This window comes from Watersipora subatra, chromosome 1, assembly GCF_963576615.1.
Source record: "Watersipora subatra chromosome 1, tzWatSuba1.1, whole genome shotgun sequence".
NCBI classification, from domain to species: domain Eukaryota; kingdom Metazoa; phylum Bryozoa; class Gymnolaemata; order Cheilostomatida; family Watersiporidae; genus Watersipora; species Watersipora subatra.
Genome location: NC_088708.1, coordinates 31629730 through 31649375, shown reverse-complemented (window position 1 = coordinate 31649375; position 19646 = coordinate 31629730). Strand labels below are relative to the sequence as shown.

General features: G+C 35.7%; 1 protein-coding gene across 1 annotated transcript in view; it reads right to left on the bottom strand.

Moving 5' to 3' along the window:
* Positions 1 to 4237: 4237 nt before the first annotated feature.
* LOC137386448 (endothelin-converting enzyme-like 1) overlaps positions 4238 to 19646 on the bottom strand; it is a 28230-nt gene continuing 12821 nt past the window's right edge. The window contains exons 6-11 of the mRNA XM_068072839.1: positions 18276 to 18498; positions 16050 to 16226; positions 15174 to 15290; positions 14317 to 14478; positions 4785 to 4990; positions 4238 to 4337 (exon numbers count right to left, since the gene is read on the bottom strand). Of these exons, the coding sequence (XP_067928940.1) occupies positions 4238 to 4337; positions 4785 to 4990; positions 14317 to 14478; positions 15174 to 15290; positions 16050 to 16226; positions 18276 to 18498 (985 nt within the window). The remainder of the gene's footprint in view (positions 4338 to 4784; positions 4991 to 14316; positions 14479 to 15173; positions 15291 to 16049; positions 16227 to 18275; positions 18499 to 19646) is intronic.

The following is a 19646-nucleotide window of genomic DNA, read 5'->3' as shown; positions in this document are numbered from 1 at the left end:
TCTCTCTCCCTCTCTCTCTCTCTCTCCCCCCTCTCCTCCTCGCTCTCCCTCTCTCTCCCTTTCTCTCCCTTTCTCACTCTCTCCCTTAGTTCAACGCAACACTTGCGGATAGACAAAATTTTTGGTTTTTCTGTCGGGCGTATGAAGAAACAGTTTTCGGCGTGTGCCTACTTTTGAGCAGGCGACGTATAGCTGGTCATGGCTGATGCAGGGTGACAGTAAGCCGATAGCAGCAGCTCTCTTTCTTTTCACAATAGCGTATCGCAACCCTCGGAGTACTCGTGAAAGTTCTGTAATAGTAAGTTACAGTAGGCCTACTCGTAGCTGGAAAAAATTAGTAACTCGGCTGCTGAAGGAAATGAACATGACCCACTATCACGAACAGCGGCAAATCCAACGTTATTAAGTAGTGGAGATGTGGCAATTCATAGACAATACAACATCGTATAAGAAACACTTACCTTTTTGATGTGGAAATTTAGTAGGTGAGAAATGCGTTTTTCCAATGGCTCCAAGAAACAAACGTTTACGTGACCTTCTCGGTACACGTTGGCAGTAAATATTAATTGCATGTAAATAACTACTCGTTAATTTATTTTATTTAATGAATAGTACATATGTATAGCTGTATAGACACCTTTGTATAGGCCACAGAACTCGGGAAAGGTGCTTTTTAACACGGCAGAAAAATTGCCGTTTAAAAAGCGTGCTAACCGGGGATTTCGGTTAATGCGCTCGAGCGGTGAAAGAAAAACAACAGAGTCGCCACACCTTTATATAAGCCGCTTGGCTCAAATCGTCAGAGAAAAGTAGCGGCTAATAGTCCATATTACGAAATTACAAAAATTAGTACTCATATTAATTCGGTTGGCTTCGTTCGACCGAATGGAAAAAGAAAGACCGCTCTATAATTTATTTACCGTTACTACACATATTAATTCAGTTCGCTTCGTACGACCGAAATTCGTATGACGATAAAAGAAAAGACCGCTCTATACCGCGGACACTCAATCACACACACACACAACGATTGCCGTTTATATAGTAGATATTGGTTATTCTAATAATATAAGTGCATTTTACTTCTAATATTGGCTAATATTGCATTTCTTTTTTTGCAGGAGGAGAGATATAAACATAGAATCTTTTCCTTTCATTATTGCTATTTGTAGTATATAATAACACCCAGTACATTACAGCTACCATTGCAGTTATCCTATTTGACTGCTAATATTGCATTTCTCAACGATCAGTATCCTTTCTTTTTTCCAATATCACTTTGGTTGTGGGCTGTATGACAGTGGAATTTCTAGTTTATTTACTGTTACTACACAGATTAATTCAGTTTGCTTCGTACGACCGAAATTCGTACGACGATTATACTGCTCATATTTGGGAGCTATCGGTAACTCAATATATCGAGAAGACAACTCATACTATTAGTATATCAGTATTTATCGTCCAACCCTACGATGAATAGTAGGTTACGTATTATAATAGAGGCGTGTACTAACCGGAGATTCCCGTTAATGCGCCCTAGCGGTGGGAAAAAAACACAGAATAGACATGCCCTTATATAAAAGTAGCGGCTAATAGTCCGAAAAGTACGGTACTCTATAAAGCGGACAGACAGATAGACAGACAGACAACGATTGCCGTTTATATAGTAGATAGAACAATTAAATATATATTAATTGGTTTCTATACTCTAAAAAATGCAAATAAAACACTCAAAACAAGATATTGTAACAGAAAAGCATGTTGGTTATTGTCCTAACTTACCACATGCTTTCAAAAAACAACAAATAAAAAACAATGCAAGGAAATGTGATTAATTAAATTGTAAAATTAAATACATACAGTAGCAGCTAACGCTAGCATTTGCTAGGGAGGGAGATATAAGTGTTATTCTTCATTCCAACAGTTGAATTTGATAAATTTGGATTTTATCAAAGTCTTAAAAAGCAAACCTAAAATCAAACTTTCATTTTTTGTAATTAAAATTTCTTCGGCGTTCATAGTTGGAAGTTTCTCGCTGGTTAGCTAATTTTTCCTTTGTTTCGCTTTCACAACTAGCCGGCCGTTTTAAGATAAACCTATGTAAGGACGTTTGCCTTTGTCGCCCTTTCAACGTGTTGCGATTAGGATGAACACTGGTGTCGTCACAAAGGGTTAATGCACGACCACTAGCCAACTTGTCCGAAAGTCTATTTTTATAGATAGCACCGGCCTTTTCACATAGGCCTTTTCGCCTTTTAACCACCGGCCTTTTCGCCTTTATTGAATCATCGTTTCAGTTACGCTGTCACCGGCCAATTGATTATCTTTTATCCAATGCCTGAGCAGTCTCCCCATCAGCGGTCGTGAAGATCGCTGCGTCATTTAGAAACTATGGTTAGTCCTTTTGCAAACTAAATGCCCTGAATATAACCCTTCGGTTTGATAATTGTAGATGTATTTCTGTCATATTGCTGAGCTAGATCAATCATGCATACACATTTCACATGTTTTACAATAATTTTCCGTTTAATATCAGTTGTTATCATTTGCTTTTTCTTTCCATTATCTTTCATTTTACTGGCAAACTTTCGGTCTACGCACCGTACTTTTAATTCACATAATTCTGCACTGAAAATTGCGCACAGAAAACACGGTACAAAAGTATAACCTGAGTATTTGAAAAATACAGAGTGATGCTGTTCTCATTAAACACCTCCGGCATACTTTGCAACTGACTCACGTGCTCGTATCTCAAACATTGCTCGTATGTTAGTGCTAAAACTTGCTTAAAAGCTGGCTCGTATCTCAAGTTTCTCGTATGTTGGAGCACTCATAAGTTGAAGTATTACTGTATATACCTACATTTGCTTATAGCATTTTGGAGTAGTCTGGGCCCATATTTTCTTCTGGTAGTTGAAGCGTGCTAGCTGAATGTGGAGCGAATGTAATTTAACCAATCGCCATTCAAAATTGGTAAGTGTAGTAAGTATGTGCACAATTATTCTATAGTATGGCAAGTAGGCTGTGGGGTGTAGTGAATAGTCCTTTGTCTGCAGAATTGGAGTTTGTGAGTTTAATTCAAGTTCGAAGCAGTTTTTGATTCCTAAACCTTTATCATTATAACTAGAAATACGGATGACAGACCAACAAACAACAAGCACTTTGCCAAAGTTGTTTGTTTGTTCACAAAAGGTTTGTCAACTCTTTGGTTGTCAGCTGCGGAGCAGTTAAAACTTGTGCATCTACTTAGTCTTAATGTATACGTGTGTATGTACATGTATAGACATACACATGTATACATTAAAGCTAAAGTATACACGTGTATGTACATGTATAGACATACACACGTATACATTAAAGCTAATGTCTACATGTAAAGATACGCAGATGATAAAACTTGTTGATATCGTCCATAGCATCAAACATAGCTGGCTGTCAAAGTTCTTTGACTACAACGTCATCAGGTGATTTTATATCGGTTTCCTTCAATATCCAACTATTTGAGAAAAGGTTCACAAATGCATGGTTTTCGGTATACTTTTCAGCATAGGTCGCTTATTGTGGCTGCACGGCTAACACCGCAAATGGATTTGTGGTGTTGTATGCACACTACAATGTGTATACTTCTACTAAAATTGTGGCGTTCACTTTGTGCATTTGTTAGCATCAACTCACAGTGTTCCCCTGTTGCAATGAGTTCACTGTTTACTTGTTGTTATGATCTGACAGTGTTTGCTTGATGCTATGAACTATCAGTGTTTGTTCGTTATTAGGAATGGAAAGTGTTTACTCATTGCTGTTTTCTGGCAGTGTTTATTCATTGTTATGATTTGGCAATGTTTATTCGTTGCTGTGCTCTGGTAGTGTCTACTCGCTGCTATGAACTGACAGCGCTTGCTTGTTGCTATGACCTGTCAGTTGACAAGGTAGACACTTTGTACTTGTCTTTGCTAAACTTGATTAAAATCTTTGAATGATCAAAAAGATTCCATAAAATAATCATGCAAGTCAATGATGTCAATAAATCAATTAAAATCATTGCACATTGCTTGAAATGCAGACAATCTAAAGAAGTCTGCGTGTAAGGAATTCTACTTCAACGCCAGTTGATTTGCTATAATACTAAAAAGAGCTGAAAGTCGTTTTGAGAAGCTAAGGCTTTGCTGAGGATCTGTAGCTAGAAAGCGAGTTATAACTGTTCCTGGATAGTTTTTACTTCATGTATGTAGGTCGTGGCCTAGAAGACCTCACAAAGTAAGTCAGCTACCATGTTGGAGTTGTCTTCACATTCGAAAGCTTCAGCAAACTCTGGAGTATGAGATAAAGCTATGTTTAGGCTACAAGCAGATAAAAATCATACATTAATATGAAATATAGTATAACGCTCAGTAAACTATGCATAAAAACATGAATACGCTGTTTAATATTATTTATTCTCGTGTAAAATTATGTATTGCGTTGATTTGTAGAACCATAAAAGTAAAGAAATATAATGAAGAGCGGCAGATCAAAGCCAAGACCTTCTATTAATAAAAAAAACTGTAATTGAGTTTTATTGTTGAAGCAACTTTTAGAAACTTTAGGGCAGATCACAGTGAGAAACTTTGTGTTATTGACAGCCCTATCTGTTTTCATACCAAGAGTACATCTAAAACCAAGAAAAAGAGATACTTCAAATAAATATTACAAGTTTGCAATTGATTTGTAGTAGAATAAACTGAGAAACACACAGCCACCTATGCAAACTAACTTATCACATACATGTATACATACTACATAATTACCTCAGATCTTCAGGGAGAATTTTCCGCTCGGCTCTGGAGATAGATTGGGCGTCCCGTCGAGCGAAACATTGTGACTGAGCATAAGATACAAACATGGTCTGTTCATTGGTCAACTCTAGATCTGGTGTTCTTTCCTCAAAGCCATTGGTAGCCACATAGGATCTGTAAGCCTGAAATGTGAGAGCTGGTAGCCTGAGAGTTATCACCTGTCATACATACAGGTATTCCGCAGACGAGCCTACTGGCACATACAAGTAGAAGTACTTCCAACAAGAACTCATAGATGAAAGACTAAAAAAGAGTTGAAATATATAACACTCAAGCAGAAAGCTCACACGATTCTACTGTCGCCTCGCATATTGTCTTTATTGGTGAGAAAAAAGGCTGGGAGATTTGCACTATTACTATGTATCCTGTTGCAGCAGAATTATTTCATGCGGATGCTCAGACTTCAACAGCTATTTTTCACTGAAACATTCATAAGGAACTGGAGCAACAAAATGCTCACCATTCGTAACTTTTTTTTGTCATGTGTTGGTTTTTATAATACAAAATGTATATAATCTATGTTAACCCATCGTGTTCGAAAACATAAACGTAGATTATGCATTGACAACTTGTTTATTTGAGATGAATGATTGGTAGGAGAATGCAATTGACACCGTATGATTAGTGGAATCTACACCATACGAGTTCGCTTCTGTACATTTATATATATATATACAAATATTATAAGTATTAAGATGAAATTTTAAACAAACAAACAGCTGTTTGTCTTTTTGTTTTCATCTCTGTGTACAGTTTTAGCAAATAAAATCCAGCAATGAAACCTTCGTAGTGCGCTGGATTTGATTTTGCAATCTCCAGATCTAGAGGCGGGGAGCTTAAAGGTTTGCATCAAAATTCACACAACAGTTATTTGGTGTCAAAATGTTCACCGCGTTTTACTCTGCTGTGTTGTAGGTGCAAAATATATAGAAATGTGATTACAAGCTCGTAAAAGCTCAAAAACGAACAGTTAATTCATCACAAAAACGCCGTAGGTTGGAATTCATTTATTTCGATGACGTACTCAACTCGATATGGTTATTGTTTTGACAGGCGATGTTATTACGTGAAATGAAAGGCTAATAAAAGGCTCAATATAAAATGTCTCGTAGCACTAGTTTATAACAAAAACTTCGGGTTCATTAATGCTGGTTGTCCAATCAGCTGGTCCAGCAGGCGTCAGTCAGTTGGTGCCCTCTCTACTACGGAGTCAGAGTATATTGCGTTGTTTGATGGTGTTGTTGAATGTGTGTGGTTACGCCAGCTATTCTCAGATATTGGAACCGCACGGCTTAGTTTTACAACTATCTTTGTAGACTATCAATCAGCTGCAGCGACCGCAAACAGCCAGAAAACAAGCAAGCGTACAAAACACATCAATTAATCATAATGCAAAATACCACTACGTTTGTGAGGCAATTGAAGCTGGTGATATCTGTACCGAGTTTTGTTCGACAAATGATAATGTCGCTGACATATTTACGAAGCCGCTGCCACGGGATCAATTTGTGAAACTTAGAGACATGTTGGGTTTGAGCTAGTTAATTGTCTGACCAATGAAGATTAATTATAGTAAACACAAGACTGTTACGATCATTTTTTTGTTTCTCGTTGATTATGATCATTGTAATTTTGTGTTACTCACAGTGGCTGTTAATGCAACTATGTAACTGAGTGGGAGCGTTGCTATAATAGCAATTTCATGGTTTTAAATTGTGCTTTCTCATTATGCTTTCTCATAAAGCTTGTTGCTTATTGGTGCCCATAGCTTTTTCATGTAAAGCTCTCAATTTTGTTCTCAACAGACAAGATGAACGCAGCTAATAAAGTTTCTGTCAATAAACTGAATACTCAAACTTTATAAACAACAAATATATTTATTATTATATATTATATTTATTACACCAGTTAAAATACTCACACTTAAAGCGCTTGTCTCTAGCACGGATGACAGTTATGCATATCGGAACGATTATTGAGCCGTCTGCAAACACGGCAATTGTTTGAGTAAAGGAAAGATTATCTTTACTAGCGTACCAAGTAAGTTACTCAAATTCATTGTGTAACTATTTTATTACCCGTGCAATGCTGGGCATTTGGCTAGTAAAACATATACAGTTGATTGATATATATATATATATTTATATATACTAGCTCTGCCACCTGACGTGTTCCGGATTTTAAAAATTGGCTTATAAACATTGAGAAGTAATAAGAGTTACCTGCCACTTGCTATTAGCCTGGCAGATTGCCAATGAAAATTTTTAGTTAGCTAACTAATGACAATCACTTACTTACGCAATCATCCTGCATGGTATGCAAAGCCCTTGAGTATGTGCTCTCATATAGCGACTTATATTGGCAAGCGGACAACTCAATCTCTGTGGCCTATTGGGTAGGGTGTGGGATTGGTGAACGGTACAGTCTGAGACCAAATCTTCTTCAGTACAGATGCTTTATTCCAAGATTTTAATAAGCTATAGCTGGAATGCAGACAGACATGCGACATAAAACATACTTTGAGAAATAAACATATAGATGAATCTCAATGTTTGTTTTTTGTTGTTCTGTCTGTCCGTTTGTTAGTCATAGCAACAAAGTTTTAGGAATGAAAAATCTACTGTGCACAGAATTGGAACTTGAAATCTCCAGTTCTGCAGACAGAGATTAATCCAATACACCACATTATCCAACCGGCTTTACTATGGAATAAATTGTGCACATACTAATTACACATGCCAATTTTTCATGGCTTCACGCTTAACCCTTCAGTTATCATTATGCTAGAATTGTTGGCCAGAAGAAAAATGCTTCAACTCACAAGCGCAGCAAGACTATTGCAATTACCATAGAGCTATAGTAGGCACTGCAACCAGCACATTATGAATTACACAGAAATAAACACTGTACTGACAGAAATAGACAAACATCTTCATTTAAAGGTTTTAATGGTAAATGTTTTAAATCAACATATGCGATTCGCATATGTTGATAAAAATTAAATTTCTGCGCAAAAACGTTTTATTACTTGTGCAACGCCGGGTATTCAGTAGTCTGCATAGCGTAAAAACTTTAATTTACCACCACCATTATTTAAATAGAAGAAAGGATCTTGTCACTAAAGGAATAAGAATTAAAAATGGAGTGCCACTTCTATTTGACCACAACTTTGATATTCTTTGATCTTTACGAACCCATAATAGCGAGTGATCAGTAGAAAAATGTCCATAAAATTGTACTATTAATGACGCGGTTACATCAATAGTAATTCTTTCGAATGTTTTTGTCTGTATCGAAGTTTGTTTTCCAGCTTCAAAGCTTTTTTGTTAAAACTTTGAAAGCAGCACCATAGAAATAATAACTGTATCAGGCTAATAGTAGTTCTTTGTTTAACGCAGTCTCGATACTTCGGCATATGTAAAAAAAAACGTTTACATTGGGAATGGTAGATGAACCACTAGTTAAAGCCTAAATGTTGTGCTTAGCGCCCATGCGGCTAAAAGTTTATCATTATTTGTGCGAAATGTAATGCATAAGTTTTTCTCTGCCAAAACATTGTTTGGATGCTAATATCAACTAGCTCAACTGTGCAGCAGAGGAGTTGAGGTCAGAAGACACTGTGCAAGTTATTGAACAGCCAAAAGAATATGGAACAGTTCCAAACAAACACAGCAATCAGAACGTAACTGGCAGAGCAAACGATGCTAATATTTTTGTTTCAAAAATGTTAATTTTTTTGCATGTATTATAAGTATGGTTTGTTTATGTCACTTGTTTTTGAATATATACTTGTCACTTGTTTTTGAATATATACTTGTAACATTTAGTCGATTATTGTTATATAACTTATAAACTTGCAGATTTGTAGCATACTATTTGATAGCATCATTGCTGTAATCTTAACTCAGCTTAACAATGGGTCGATGCTCATAACTCCTCTTCTATTGTTCATAAAAAGCCAGTTTTGGCTGCAAGTTGTAACAAACATATTAATGAGTGCAACAAGTTTTTATGCAACAATAAGGTTATAAAATAAACATAACCCTTCAAACTTGGAATTAAAAACAATTGAAAGCTCCAACGATTTGCAATGCAGAGCACAGGCTGTAATATTATTACAAGTGAATTGCAAGCAGTAGATATCAACTGGCAGAGCCATTTTTCGGCTTCCCAATGCATATTTATTTAGAGATCTACAACAAGTTGGAGGGAAGTTGGCAGATTTCTTGCATGTAAAAGGGCTAATGTCACTCTGTTCGAACGAGAGTGCAAACTATTGGCATTATACGCTTCGCCTGGAAACGGTTAAATTTATCTTCTCAAAATTCTGATGAGCTATTTGAAAAATACAATGCCAGCCTCTATTTGACCACCATCTCGATTGTACCACCACCTCTATTTAACCACTACATCTATATGACCACCACCGCCATTTGACCACCACCTCTATTTGACTGCCACCTCTATTTGGCCACCACCTCTACTTGACCACCATTATAGGAAGGAGTTGAACAATAGAGCACCATGGCATTCAAATAGAGGTTTTACAGTATATAAATCTTGAAGTCTGTGTGTTATGTGTATGTTCAGCTATCTATATTTATATCAATCTCAGTTTTTGTCTTTTTGTTCAACCTTGTGTTCAGTTATTGCAATTAAAATCTAGCGACGAAAAATCGACCCAACACTGATTTGATCTCGGCACCTCCAGATCTGGAGGCGGTGAACTTAACCATTAAGCAAAGCCAAATATAATGGATATACTAGGTAAATAATCATCACAATGGTTAAGATACTCACACTCAAAGCGCTTGCTTAGGGCTAAGAACTAGCCCTGTTAAATGTTATGCATAACGATCGTTAACCTGGCCCAAAATGTGAGTATTGTTTTAGTAAAGATCTATCTTTGCAGGTAAGTTATCTACTCAGATTTACTAGGTAATTATTTTATTACCTGTTCAACGCAAGTTGGTATAAAAATCTCCAACTCTGTTGTGTGTATTTCCAACTATAGCAATTAAAACCAAGCAATGAAAAATCTGCATCACACTGGATTAGAACTACTAACCATCAGTTTACATTGCAACAATTTAAGCTACATGGGATACAATTAATAGATAGAGTATATAGTCATTACACCGGTTAAAATACACATACTAATGCTGTGTTCTGCGCAACGTCAATAAATCTTGCTCTCACAGCTCTTGGTAGTAAGTTCAGCGATACGTGTACTAGCTTACTCAAATTAGTAAATGGCAACTACATTTTTGCTAAAGTTTAGAAGCTTTTTTATTATTCGTGCAACGTTGGGTATTCAGCTAATAATTTCTATGAAGCTTTGTAAGACTTTACAAGGTGAGAGTTGATATACCTGGCTTCATAAACTTGACTCATATTGTAAGCATGCCGTAAACTCTCATTGTATGACCATATTTGGTAATAGTAATCTAAAAGATCATTTTAACTAGCTCCCATTTGTCAGAGTAAACATTTCTGAAGTTCATCAGGATTTCATAATACTTAATTTTTAAAAGCAAATTTACTGAGCAGACAATAACAGCAGATATCACACAGGAAGTAAACTCACTGAGTAGACAATAATAACAGATATCACACAGGAAGTAAACTCACTGAGTAGCCAATAATAACAGATATCATACAGGAAGTAAACTCACTGAGTAGCCAATAATAACAGATGTCACACAGGAAGTAAACTCACTGAGCAGACAATAATAAAAGATATCACACAGGAAGTAAAATCACTGAGTAGACAATAATAACAGATATCACACAGGAAGTAAACTCACTGAGTAGCCAATAATAACAGATGTCACACAGGAAGTAAACTCACTGAGCAGACAATAATAAAAGATATCACACAGGAAGTAAAATCACTGAGTAGACAATAATAACAGATATCACACAGGAAGTAAACTCACTGAGTAGCCAATAATAACAGATGTCACACAGGAAGTAAACTCACTGAGTAGACAATAATAACAGATATCACACAGGAAGTAAACTCACTGAGTAGACAATAATAACAGATATCACACAAGAATTAAACTCACTGAGTAGACAATAATAACAGATATCACACAGGAAGTAAAATCACTGAGTAGACAATAATAACAGATATCACACAGGAAGTAAACTCACTGAGTAGCCAATAATAACAGATGTCACACAGGAAGTAAACTCACTGAGTAGACAATAATAACAGATATCACACAGGAAGTAAACTCACTGAGTAGACAATAATAACAGATATCACACAAGAATTAAACTCACTGAGTAGACAATAATAACAGATATCACACAGAAAGTGAACTCATCCACTATTTACTGTGTTTTGTTTACTGTTATCATCATTTCGTTAAGACTAATGATATGATAAACTCAGGCATGCTGTTTCTATTTAACAAGAGAAGCCAGATTAAGTACATACTTACATCGAAGGAGACTCTGAAGGCTGCCACTTTACTTATCAAGGTCCGCTCAACATATTGACCTCCTATGGCTACCTGTATTCACAAAATCTTCCTTTATAACACATAGTAATAGTTAGATATGTCGATGTATACAGTTGTGCACCTGCGCTAAAGTTTCAGCAACAGACAATTAAATAATACCTAACAAACTGATGAAGCTGTATTATACAACTTCATCGGTTTGTATAATACAAGTTACTGATCTACTTTGGGATTGACTTACATATGTATGCACATGCTATAGGTATGTACATGCTATATGTATGTACATGTTATAGGTATGTACATGCTATATGTATGTACATGCTATAGGTATGTGCATGCTATATGTATGTACTTGCTATATGTATGTACATGCTATATGTATGTACATGCTATATGTATGTACATGCTATATGTATGTACATGTTATATGTATGTACATGCTATATGTATGTACATGCTATATGTATGTACATGCTATATGTATGTACATGCTATATGTATGTACATGCTATGTGTATGTACATGCTATATGTATGTACATGCTATATGTATGTACACGCTATATGTATGTACATGATATATATATGTATGTACATGTTATAGGTATGTACATGCTATATGTATGTACACGCTATATGTATGTACACGCTATATGTATGTACATGCTACTCCTGCAAACACTGTCTATGGTGGCTGGATAACTTCCATAGAGGAATTAAAGTCCATGAAGTTGTATATATGGGTTTCAATCCAACTGTGGAACTTTTGTTGAAGCATCAGTTATTTTTATCAACACCTATTTATTATAATATTTTCACAATAGATTCATAATATATATATATCATAAGATTTTAAGCTTTGAAAATCATATTATTTATCATAATATCTTCATAGTACATGTATGTTCATAATCGTAAGATTATGAACATACATGTATCATATATATCATAAGATTTTCAGCTTTGAAAATCCGTGACCAAAAATGCTGTTTTTCTGAAGCTTCACATAAATGCTATAGTCATTAAGTGTAGAGGTTACACTTGTCAAAACATTACAGTATTTTAGGCAGCCTTGTGGCAGCATTTAGGCAGCATTGTGTAATGAAAAATACAGCTTACAGAGAGTCATAGGTAGATTTTTTTTAGTGCATGCATCTGCAAAAGCACACTCTTTACCATTCTATAGTCACAACAGTTTCTATACTGACCATAGAGAGACCTAGCACTATTATTAGAGACCTAGCACTATAGAGACCCAGCACTATAGACACCTAGCACTATAGAAACCTAGCACTATAGAGACCATAGAGAGACCTAGCACTATAGAGACCTAGCAATATAGACACCTAGCACTATAGACACCTAGCACTATAGAGACCTAGCACTATAGACACCTAGCACTATAGACACCTAGCACTATAGAAACGTAGCACTATAGAGACCTAGCACTATAATAGGGACCTAGCACTATAGAGAGTATTCGAATGTTACTCAAATGGTAGAAGTAATACCTTACATATGTTAAAGGAGCGTCAGGTGTAGATTGGTATGGTCCTGCTTGTATGTTCAGGTCTACAAAGCACGCTCGTCGTGTGTTATAATTTCTAGTAGTATTATGAGTCCACCAATCAAAGTAAGATCCATTTGGAAGATAGTAGCCACCTAAAAGTAAACTTTCCTTGTTAAAACTGACCTATTGAATGGCCTAACTTCTCCTCATGTCAGAAGCATTGAGTCAGATATCAAGGATCTAACTACAAGGCTAATGATTAAGCGTTCTGAACACCAATGACTTCAATAATGAACTCTACAAAACAAATTGTATACTTACTAGAACTACTATAATAGTACTAGAACTACTATAATAGTACTAGAACTACTTACTACCAGCTGCTGGAGCAGTGATTTTACTAGCAGATAATGTTAAACACGAAAGGAAAGGAGTTTGAAGCTTAAAAGTTGACTTGCATCAAAATTCACATTACAGTTATTTGGTATCAAAAGATTCACCATGTCTTACTCTGTTGTGTTGTAGGTGCAAATACGTGGAAATGTGATTACAAGCTCTTAAAAGCTCAAAAACGAAAAGCCGCCGTAGATTGGAATCTCTTGATTTCGATGACGTATCCACAGATTTTGGTTATTGTCTTGTCACGTGATGTTCTCGCGTGAATTGAAAGGCCAATAAAAAGCTCAATATAAAACTTATCGTAGCATTAGTTTATGACAAACACTTCGGGTTTTACCTGAGACCCCGTATCAAATATAGTGGCCTATTCATAGGCTAAAACAGGCTTCAATAATCTCCCTTCAAGTCCAGGCTTAGCTACAGCGTATCTTGCACAAGCATAATATGCTCTGAAGACATAAAGATATATTATTTCTTTATGTCTGTACTAACAAGAATACTACTTATAAAACTACCCGCAGTTCTGCCTGCAATACATGTATTAAATTTGTTATATTCGCATATCTTTATTTTCTCAATGCGTACTAACAATTGAGCAATGATCAGAGGATGAGACCATCGAGCGTTGTTAAGAGCGGTTACCATGGTGACACTTCCACCATAATATCACAAAATCTTTGAACATATTGGTTTATCCCAAGCTCGCTCATTTCTGCGTTTGTCTTACAGGTTTTTAAACTCTGCATAAACAATGCTTAGATTTTTTGTATCTGCCTTCCACACGCATGACAAACATCGCTTTCTCTTTCGTGACACCAACATACTACATACCATCATATGTTCCAGTTTATAAACTTTCTGTTACTACAACCAACAATTTACTATCCTGACTCGTCCGCAATTCTGTTACATTACCAACTTTTAAAACACATTTGTTCAACTCACGCAATAATTTCTGATTCATGTCTGTTAATTATCTTTTCTTTCTTTAGGCATGTAACGATAAACATAATTTTGTTAATGGTTACCAATGCCAATAACAAGTTATACATACGTACAAACCTGAACAAAGATAAGTCGATATCGTACTACTCACCCACTTCGTCGACAGAGTAGATAAGCTGATTAGCAAGCGCAACTCCTAAGCTACCAAAGTTGTAATATCGAGGATTTTCTTGGACGAACAGTGGTGATTGGAGCAGCCCAGCACTTATGAAAAGATCATTTTTTGTTGGAACATACTTGCCAGTCACAGCCCAAACCTGTAAGGAGGGACAATCAGTGTGTAGATATAGAAGGTTCTAGGTTCTAGATTCTCTAGAAGATGTACTCTTTGAGATACATGACTCAAGTTTTGTTATTTTTCCTTACTCAATAAATGATATGAAAGGTATTCTGCACAAGTACTTACGTTTGATAAGAAGATAATATACATGTAGATGTTACGGAATTACAAAGGAGACAATTTAAAAAAAGATTTGAATGTTATTAGCTTTCTATAAGAGTACAAAAATAGAAAACTTTACAAAAACAAACCAACAGCTAAATAGCTGGGTTTCACAAAACAGTGAATAAGTAATATGATAGTTATGAGAGACAGGGAGAGTGAGGGGGAGAGAGAGAGGGAGGGGAGAGAGAGGAGGAAAGGGGGAGAGAGGGAAAGGGGGAGAGAGAGAGGAGAAGAGAGAGGGAGGGAGAGGGAGAGAGAGAGGGAGAAAGAGAGTGGGAGTGGGAGTGAGTGAGTGAAAGGGAGATCACAGTGAATAGATCAAAGTTTGGTAAAGAATGGTACCAAGCGACCTTATGAGAAGATAACAGTAAATAGACTGTGTTTTGTAAAAGGAGTATCAGATGATAGCCTTATTTCTACAAGAAAGTATCAAGGAAAAGAAAATGTTTTGGACAAAGCATGGCAGTCAACAGCTGAAATTCACCTAGAGTTCAAGTGATTACTTACATCAATATCCCACTCAGCTGAGTTTACACCTAATCTCAACCTCTCATTGGTCCTTGCCATTTCAAACTGACCAATCTCGATCAGGTTTTCTAAATATGCTGTCTTGTTGATATGCAGCTGCAATGTGGTAAACTGGTTTAAATTAGAAATGTTGTACAACAAAAACTATGCCTTAGGTTTGAACCATTTCCTTTGTATACTACTGGATATTTTATGATCATCAAACCATTATTGTTATTCCATGTTGCAATTTCTCAAACCTTGATTCTAACTCGTGCATCAACTGAAGTTTTAGTCTTACATCTCATACTATTGCATCCCTGGTGGCATAACTCCAAATATACAGATGGAATGAAAGCCAAGATTATCTAATACGCTGAAGTGGTGAAAAGGAGACATACTATCATTATGTAACAATATTATAATGTTTTATGACGGGATAGCTGCAACAGACCAGCCATATCTCACAATATTACGATTATATCATATGGTGGGATAGCTTTAACAGACCAGCCATATCTCACAATATTGCGATTATATCATATGGTGAGATTAGCTGTAACAGACCAGCCATATCTCACAATATTGCGATTATATCATATGGTGGGATAGCTGTAACAGACCAACCATATCTCACAATATTACGATTATATTATATGGTGGGATAGCTGTAGCAGACCAGCCATATCTCACAATATTGCGATTATATCATATGGTGGGATTAGCTGTAACAGACCAGCCATATCTCACAATATTACGATTATATTATATGGTGGGATAGCTGTAACAGACCAGCCATATCTCACAATACAGCTATTACATGTGTGTTACACAGCTATAGCAGTCTGCACACAATTAGGTAAGTGACTTGTTTACCCTTTTATATACTGCATCAACATAGTCGGTGTCCGTCATCCAAGGTGGATATCCAACATTGTCGGCTATCGATCTAACTTTCTCTACAGCAACTGCCTTTGATACATCATCCATCCACTCAATTCTGTTCAAACGGTCAACCAATCTACCCTTGAGGTATGTCATCATCTCCTCTATCTACAGTACATAGTGCATATTGCATCTCATAGGAGTCTGGTATTGCAATAAAAATCTGCAATTCTTTTATTACCACAGTTCTGTTATTTAAAGTCACCTGGTACAAGAAGAGCAGCACCCAATTCATCCCACTGCTCCTTCGCTATTTTATTTCACCATACAAGGTGCCGTTATATTAGCTTGCAAACGCAAAAATGTATTTTTGTTAAATAGAATTTCATAAACTTTTAATAATATTGACTGCATCGCACTCCCAATCTTCAGAAGTGTGTAAATTCTGGATATTAAAGGATAATACTAATAACTTTTATGTTATTTAAAACTAGCTACACAGGCCAAAGCTAATAACACTGTTTTTTTAAACTAAACAAAAAGTTTTTAAAACCTTTTACATAAAATTACAAAATTTCATTTGTAATTTGTTGAAAAACCAGCAACAGATTTTCTGTTGCTGGTTTTTCACTCACAGGGTGTCCTTGTTGACAGTCATTTGCCATGAACTTTGTGTATTTTTATTAAAAACAAAATGAATTGTCATGATGAAATAGAAAATATATATATATATTAAATCAAGTGTTCGTCGTATGTCCAGTTAATAGCAATTGGTTAAAATACACATGCTTGAAGTCCTTGCTAGCACTCTTGCAGTCCATCGTGAGAGATCCTAATATGTAACTATTATGTGCACAATTATTTCTAGCCTTAGCAACATGCTGTGTGGCTTAGTCGTAGTGCGCTTGACTTAACATATATGCATCCCAATGTACGGGTTTGATTCCTGTGGGGTGCAATCTTTTTTCTAACGCTCTTAACCGGCTTCGGACAAACACGGCTCTTACTATAGTAACGATTAAAATATTAGCTCAAGTTAATAGCATTAGTTACTCAAATTTATTGAATTAAGAAACCTAGTAAATGGCAACTACATTATCTGTCACTGTTTATAAGCTATTTTAAATCTAGAACAAACGTGCAGCATATGAAGTAGGAAATGTTTTCTACAATCTTTATAGCTATGCCTCGAGCTTTTAAATATTTAAATTATGGGTTGACCGGACACACAGACAGAAACAAACATACCACTTCATTTAAAAGTTAGAATGATAATTAATTAATGGTAGTTAATGAAATGGTAGGCAAATGTTGATTTTCTGTGCAAAAGCTTTTTTATTACTCATGCAACAAGGTCGGGTATTCAGATAACTTATTAATAAAGTTACATACATGTAGTTCTATGATGTAGTTCTATGATGTAGTTCTATGATGTAGTCCTCTGATGTAGTTCTATGATGTAGTCCTATGATGTAGTTCTATGATGTAGTCCTATGATGTAGTCCTATGATGTAGTCCTATGATGTAGTTCTATGATGTAGTCCTATGATGTAGTTCTATGATGTAGTTCTATGATGTAGTCTTATGATGTAGTCCTATGATGTAGTCCTATGATGTAGTCCTATGATGTAGTCCTATGATGTAGTCCTATGATGAAGTCCTATGATGTAGTCCTATGATGTAGTCCTATGATGTAGTCCTATGATGTAGTCTTATGATGCAGTAGTCCTATGATGTAGTCTTATGATGTATGCTAGATAATTCAAGTATTATTCTGGTTGTATATGAAATCCATAAAAACAAGATTTATGCACAAAATAAGAGCTAAAATAGTAATAATAGTATTAATTATTATATCATACAGTAATATTATAAATAATAATAATCACAATATTTACCTACATGTATATTAATAATTATATCGTACAGTAATATTATACATAATGACTATCGTAATAATTATCTATAATAATAATTATTATTATAATAGCAATTACTATAATACTAATAACAATAATTATAATACTTGTGTAGGTGAAATCTCAGGTCCTTCATGTCTTCAAACAACCAATCATCTTATACTACTCATGACCATAGACGTCATAAGACACACAACAGCTCATTACTGATAGGTATCAGAGAGTACTAGAGATGTCTAGTGGTACTCCGGTCTCATCTTTCACACAAAATCATAGAAATGAATTGATTATTATTTACCATCACTTTGTCATCAAGTTGCAAATGCTCTTTAACATACAGGGCTCCATATCCAGCATCAAAGTGTTTTTGCACCTTTTCAAGGCAGTACTGATTCATTCCTTGGAACTCTGACTGGCCTGTGCGAGCTGTGTAGAATTCTCTATTTGCCTCAATATATTCAGCGCCTAAGTCGGTAACAAAACCAAGCATAAGCCTCCATGTTAAGTAGTTGTTCAAGATTCTGCAACAAATCAACATGGCTGATTTTAAAAATAAACATCTAAAGACCTTATACAAAAAGTGTTGATTTATAATTATTAATGTTTTATGAATAAAGTTCTAAGCTTTCAACCAAAATATTTTAAAAGTGAACAAACGGGAAGCAAACGTAACAAAAAATGAGGAACGGAGGTTGAGAGAAAATGAGCCACAGGAAAGATCAACTGTTATCAGTGTTTTTGGTTGGTGATTGCTTTTTAACCACTATTGGATTTAAATGTTAGTAATAAAACTCCACTTCTCTTCTAGAACAAATTCATCATTTTTGGAAAATTTAGAACACATGGTTTAGTATACAATGTTTACTATATTCGGTATAATATTTAGGATACTCGGATCGGTGTGCGTGACTCGGTGTACGTGACTCGGTTTACGTGACTCGGTTTACGTGACTCGGTATACGTGACTCGGTATACGTGACTCAGTATACATGGCTAGGTATACGTGGCTCAGTATACGTGACTCAGTATACGTGACTCAGTATACATGGCTCCGTGTACGTGACTCGGTATACGTGACTCGGTATACGTGACTCGGCATACGTCACTCGGTATATGCCACTCGGTATAAGTAATAAATAATTAAATGCTTAAATTTTATGAACGTTTTATTGTTTTTGCCGCTCTAATATGTCCCCACTAGATAACACACTACATGCAGTACATGGATTTTGTTGAGGTTTCGTCGTCAAGTTTTGCTATTTGACCTTTCAGGAGACCTTTTATAAAAATGAGACTACTTAAAAAGAGGAATGTGGGCTGTGTGTGTGTGTTAAGGGCTCCATACGGAGTTGGCAAACTATTTTTTCACTAGACATCAATTGTATGCTAAATACCTGATATCTCAGGAAACTGTTTTTAATGAATAAAATATTTACCTTCACTTTACCATAACGATTGATGAGTGTTAGCTAGCATTCAATAAAAAATGGTAAGTTACTGAGCTGAAATCAGGAGCTATTTTCCTGGCTCAACAAAACTTTTTAGCCACCAAACATTCATACAGGAATAAAAAGATCAGTTTTTTGCTTGCTTTCAAATTGGAAGCTATGGAGTGTGTCTAAAGAAAAGGTGTCTAAAGAATGCATGGCGCAGAGAGCAAGTATTTTAT